The sequence below is a fragment of the Plasmopara halstedii genome (assembly GCF_900000015.1).
Source record: "Plasmopara halstedii genome assembly, contig: Scaffold_3109, whole genome shotgun sequence".
Classification (NCBI taxonomy): domain Eukaryota; phylum Oomycota; class Peronosporomycetes; order Peronosporales; family Peronosporaceae; genus Plasmopara; species Plasmopara halstedii.
This window is the reverse complement of record NW_020190012.1, coordinates 215,478-221,713: the sequence shown is the minus strand read 5'-3', so window position 1 is coordinate 221,713 and position 6,236 is coordinate 215,478. Positions and strand designations below refer to the sequence as shown.

At 43.7% G+C, this 6,236-nt stretch overlaps 2 protein-coding genes across 2 annotated transcripts; one reads left to right on the top strand and one right to left on the bottom strand.

Annotated features, from left to right (window-relative positions):
- Window positions 1-643: 643 nt before the first annotated feature.
- PHALS_07354 (Cytochrome P450) lies at window positions 644-2,293 on the bottom strand (the record flags this gene model as incomplete). The annotated part of the gene is made up of 1 exon (XM_024720805.1): window positions 644-2,293. The coding sequence occupies one exon, from the start codon at window positions 2,291-2,293 to the stop codon at window positions 644-646; it is 1,650 nt and encodes a 549-aa protein (XP_024585967.1).
- A 735-nt stretch (window positions 2,294-3,028) lies between these two features.
- Window positions 3,029-4,150, top strand: PHALS_07353 (START-like domain; the record flags this gene model as incomplete). Its single annotated transcript, XM_024720804.1, has 1 exon — window positions 3,029-4,150. One exon carries the CDS (start codon window positions 3,029-3,031, stop codon window positions 4,148-4,150), a length of 1,122 nt encoding a protein of 373 aa, XP_024585966.1.
- Between the last annotated feature and the right edge of the window lie 2,086 nt (window positions 4,151-6,236).

The following is a 6,236-nucleotide window of genomic DNA, read 5'->3' as shown; positions in this document are numbered from 1 at the left end:
CGTACAAACTTTGATACAATTAATATTGCAATGCAATATAGAGTTGCTTATAAAGTGAATCTTACTTTGTGTCTCGTCTAAGCGCTTTGCTAGTATCTTAAGCGTCACTTCCCGGTTTAGCTCACATTCAGCCGCAATTCTGATAGACGTGACCGGTATCCAAGGCCTTTTCCGCCTTAAATATAGTATAAACGACGCTGTCATCTCTATGGAATTGCGCGAGAGCAAGCCATCAATATACTCAAAGTGTCATAGACGCAGTGTCGAAAGTTTTCGTGTCAAAGCTATGGCTACAAAGAGACCGAGTGATGTGAAATCGGCGATAGAACGAAAGAGTTGGTATCATGTCATTTTAAATTAGATCAAGAGTCTGACGTTGAGGACGTTTACGGCAGATGCTTCAAGTATAATACGTTTAAAAGGTACTAATGTTGTCATGGATGGATGTGGTAGTAATACTCACTGTTGCACACAGTCAAAAGCCATACACCACGCACTTTCAGGCGTACGCGATACTTCGAATTGCTGCGCAGCAACTCTCGTTTGAATATCAATGTGTGACCAAAGAAGCAGATATTTATAATTGTAGAAGGTAAAGTACCTCAAGTTAGAAATACGACACATCTACGGTTTTTGGCTAACATCAAGCAGCTTTTACCATATACCCACCATCTGTTGTCACAACCGCACTACCTTTCTGTACGTACATCATCAGAGGGTTTTTCATACCGATAGTGAGTCCAATTGAACACGCAACATGTTGCCCAGGCACTTCGTTCAAATGAAAACGACTCACTACACTTGCAACAACCATTTTCATCTCCATCATGGCCAAATGGCGTCCTACACACACGCGTGGTCCTGTGTTAAAGACACTAAACTTGCTCGAAGCCACTTTCTGCATTGCTCCTGTCTCCTTTTCAATAAATCGTTCAGGAACAAATGACGCCGCATTATTCCCCCAGACTTGCGGCATTCGTGCCATGGCATAATATACAAGTGCAATATTTGACCCTTTTGGGACAAATGTACCGTCCGAAAAAACAGTGTCCCGTACGCAAAGTTTCTGCGCCAATCCTACGGGGGAAAATAAGCGCAACGCTTCGCAAATTGTGGCTTCTAAATATGGCAAAGTATTCACTTCATGCATCTCAGGCACATATTCGGCATCAGTTGCTAATTTCGGCAACTTGTTGAGCAACTCAACTCGCAACTTTTCTTCGACCCGTGGGTTAAGTGAAAGCAAATGAAAAAGCCATGCAAGTCCATCTGCTGCAGTATCACGCCCTGCAATCATGGCCATAAGGACGATATTACGGACCACGAGTGGGTCTACAGGTTTCCCATCTGTTGTCTTGTTTGCTAAGACTAGTGATACAATATTCGGTCGCTCGTGCAAAGTGGGATTTGCACTTAAGTTGCGCATATCCATTGTCTTAGAGATGAGTTTCATGACAAACTGGTCGACAGTTGTAAGAGCCTCTCGCAGCTGCTTTTCACTCCCGACATTAAGCCAACGCTTGAGTTTCCAATACCACGTCGGCACGATGAGTCGAGCCGCAACAATATGTTGTGCCATAACAAATGCACGTTCAAACGGATGTTGATCTTTCATCGTGAGCGTGTTTAAACTAAACCCAAAAGCGATTTCACCAAATGCATCGAGTGTGAATCGACCTACGGTATTGAACATATCGATTGGGTTTTTCGACATGTCAGCATCGATTAATACCCGCATCAAGACACGTACGTGGTTTTGTATGATTGGTGCCATGTCTTCACGTAGTGTGCGAGAACTAAAGAGATTGACGAACACACGGCGGTGAAACTTCCACTCGTCTCCCTCGACAATCAAGATGCTGTCACCTAGCAGATCTTTGAGCAAGTCGTAAATATGATCGCCTTTAACAAAATTGTGGTACTGAGTCTTCATCACGTGTTCGTAGTGCTCTGGTGTAGCTGTGAGGATCACATTGCGCTGGAAGGGCAAACGTAATGTAAAAGGAGCACCATTGCGGGACAGAAAGATGTCGGTTACCCAGTCAAGAAACCGATTTGCATGGTACGCCATGAACATGGCGTGGCCCACGACTGGTATAGCCGATGGGAGAAATGGGATTCGAGTAGGGCCGCGAGCTCCGGGTGTTACACTCTGTCGCTCCTTAGATATTTTAGCGTCAATTCTGTCGGTTGGGATGTAGTGCGACGCAAATGCAGTACCGACCAAAATACCAGCCAGCAGTAGTCCAAGCTTTTTAACAGGTTCATCACGGTCAAGGAGCCAAGAGAGCATTACAGATGTGGTGGCTCTTAGTTGAGTTGCTTAATGGCGTATGAAGTGTCAGTAAACTTTGCCAATCTCAGTGGAAGCCACGACGCTAAATGGAATCATACGGACAGTAAAAGAGTTAATGTTCATCGCACGTTCTGTTCTCGTGTCATCTTAAAGTTGATGACTCTAGATCAACAATAAATGACATATAGACAAAGTTAGACAGTCACGTGGATATTCGGAGGTTCGATTAGAAGCTTAAACCATGACTGAGTTAGATACTAGCAAGCAACATCCCGCACTGTGTAAACGTCAATTTCAAGATTCATAACATCCTCAGTGCCTTGAAGTTAACAAAAGATTCAGTACAAGGATGTTACTCATTGGACTGATCTTTAATGACGATCAGTGTTTAATAGGTACCCTTTTCTTTCATCTCAGATCTGTAGCCCCTACAAATCGGTAAATATTGAATCTGTTGCTTCATCTCGCGTCATCAAAAGACAAGCAATGCAAGTCGCTTTTCAAAAACTAACGATCAAGCCAGTTTAAAATACCGCGAAAAAGCTCCATGGAGAGAAGAGCGGTGTTATGTTCACGCGGGTACGTCAGTGCACTGATTCATCGCTTGCCGATGGGCTCTCGACTCGTACTCTTGTCCACCTGACACGGACTTGCGAGTCAAGTCTATTGTCGTCATAGCAAAGGCGAAGCACACCTCGTCTTGTCCATCACAACACAAAAGACTCGTCATCGATGCCCAAAGACCGTTTCACCATGAGTCCGTATCATCAATTGCCGCTGACATTAAAAGACCAGCGAATGTTGCTCGAGATTGAAAATGATCTTGTTGAAGACACATTTCGCAAATATGAAGAATACGTCTTGAGCAATTCGCAGGTCAATCCAGCTCGGTGGAAATTTATCAAATCAAAAGACGATCTGAATATCTATGCTAAGCGCGCAAAAGCTTCACATTGTTGTAAACCAGATAAACGAGATGGACCAGTTAAGCCCATTGTACTCAGCGTGGGTTCCTTTAAAGGCCAATTGGACGATCTGATGTTTGGTACTGTGAATCCCACGGATGCTATCATGCAACTCAAAGCGTCGTACGTACATGACTATAGCGATGGTGCTGTCTTGGCTACACTGATAAAACCTACAGCGTCCGACCCATTTCGATCCGTGACTGTAAAATGGCTTCAAATCGACTTGCCTTTAAGTCGCACAAAGCTGATTAAAGATCGCGATTTCTTATGTTTGGAAGGATCCGGCGTTCTGCATTTTGCGAATGGCGAACGAGTTGGGTACCTCATGTTGCATTCCATTGAGTCACCACTGGTACAACCGCTGCCAACTGTCATTCGTGCCAAGCACAACATCACAGGGTTTTTTCGCCAAATTGCCCCAAATGTTATTGACACTTTTGCATTCGATTCCGTGGATCCTGGTGGTTGCATCCCCGAGGCCGTGCTATTGCCAATCTGTGCCAACGCGCTTTTGTCAGCAACAAATTATGTCAAGTGTGGCCTTATGAAAAAACTCACGTGGATGCTTCGACAGCGTCAAGAGGCATTGTTTGAGGCAAATATTGCACCTGTACCACGAAATGAAGATGTTTGTGTGACATGCAACTGCAATTTGCAGTCTGGTTGTTTGAATAGCTTTGGTCGGGGCATGTGTAGAATGTGTTTAGGAGGATTGTGTTTTAGCTGTAAAGTAGTCAAGACCCTAAATTTCTTATCGCCAGAGCGAGAGATAGTACGAGACAAGATCACATTTTGTGAAGCTTGTGTTACCATGGCGTTTCGAATGAGCTCCATGGATGCAGCACGCGATCAGGCAAACGGCTATCAACCCTATTATACCGCATAGATGTACTAGGATGATCTTGCTAAGTGCGAGGGTAATTGTAAGGAGTATTTCCTTAATCCTTCATACAAAAATTTCCTTTTTATTTTTAGAGTACGATATGCATACGGCCAAATACAACACGCAAATACGCAGGAATTGCTCCAAGAACAGCGCAAATGTTCTCGAAACCGCTTATTGTAGTGTGGCGACGCTGCTATCAAGGCTACAAGGGAGAGGCCTAATCAAAGCCCCGCCAACATAGAAAAGGGTTAGCAATTTTGACTATTGGTTTCGTCTTCCCGCGCCAGTACAAATAAAGGCTGGTTTGCTTCCTTCGACCAAAAGAAGTGAGACTACTACAGTAATAGAGAGTCAGGATTAAGTACGATGTGAATACAGAGATACACATGCACGACATTGGAGTAATGGTACTCCAAAAAAAGAAAAGAGAGCTGTAGAAAGCGATATATATTAATAACTCACTCGTTACCTTGAGCACAATTTGGTATCCAAAAGGATCTTCGATGAATAACACTGAATTGAGATTTTGTGCACGAATTGAAGATTTCTATATGTAAGCTGCAACGGCAACGGCAACATAGTTGCACTTCGTAACACTTGCCGTCAGTTTGACTAATTAATTTGAAAACACAATGCCATCTGTAATAACTGGAGCTCAACATGTTCACCTATGAAAACGAGACACGCTTAATAAATCATTTCTTCTGTTAGTTCCAAGGGGATAGCATTACTGATGGACCAAGGCCTGGATACTGCTGCTGAGCTTTCATCCACTACGATAATAGCTGGGGAGACATTTTTTGGAAGGTTGACAGCACACATCGGTTGAGGTAAAGCCACCTTCTTCAGACCTCTAGAGATTGAGACCGCTATTTCTGGGCGCTACAAACTTTGGGAGAAGAGATGACAAAAAATGTTTTCAAAACGACGGCCAATAAATTGAGCCTGCTTCAAAAAGAGCAACAGCACATTGCGCTGAAGCGCCAACGGGCTTTCCTTTGATAATGAAGCAGTCCAAACTTAAGTTGGTATGCGCGACCCAATACGTGTGCATTCTAAGTTCCTGTCTATTGATCCATAAGATAAACAATCGTTGAACTACGTTCACAAGCTGAAGGATCTAATAGCCGTGGTATTGACTGCCTTTCCCAGAATAGGTAAACTTACTGTTGTAACTAAGGGATTGCGGCTTGCACTGCCACCTCTTCAATGGATCCAGAATCTCAAAAGAGACGGCATACATCGCAACGAATATGGATCACATCTTTTGATCTACCAATGCTATCTGGGGTGCGCACGGTAGGGCTTTGTGAAAAAGCCAGAGGTAGGGATCTCATGCAAGTTACGTGTAATTTTCGGTTCCAAATATTTGCAGATGTTGCACCGGCAAGAGTATTGAAGATTGATCGGGAGGTACAACAAGCTCCGCAGCTATACTCTGTTGGTGCGGGTATTGACAGCTACAAACCGAGATCTACAAAGCTCATTTCGGTTGGAACAGAAGAATGCGACGATATGATACGTTCTTTAGGATATACGAATAAAATAGCTATGTGCTTGAGTCTCAGAGTTTACCCTTCCTGGGATGAAAAAATCAACCGAGAATGACGGTCTCACGGTTTATGAGCGGCTTGAAGCAGCGCGGTCTTTAGTGAAACTCTCGAGAAAAAGGGTTGTATGTCGGGACTTAGCCACGATGAATTATTCATTTCATCCATATCACGTTGTGATGGCAGAACCGAGCCCAAAAACTAAGCTAAACACACACCGACGAGCTCTCGCTGTTTTGCAGCTATCAATCGTGAATTGTTTGTTCAAAGGGATATTAGACGCATATTTTTGCCCAGGTAGAAACTGCTGTAGAGTTTCAACATTTGTTCCATAGGGGTCAATGTATTGAAGTGAAGCGGTAAGACTGCTACGAAGAGAATAGATGAGCTGACGATCTATGTGGCGACACACTCGTAGATTGAGATATTCATCAGCCTGTACTACGAATACTCAAAAATAGTGAGCGTCACTTTTATTCGCTGCTCAAAAAATATATCGACTTGGGTATAAAGGACTCGCAATGAATGCTGCCCCG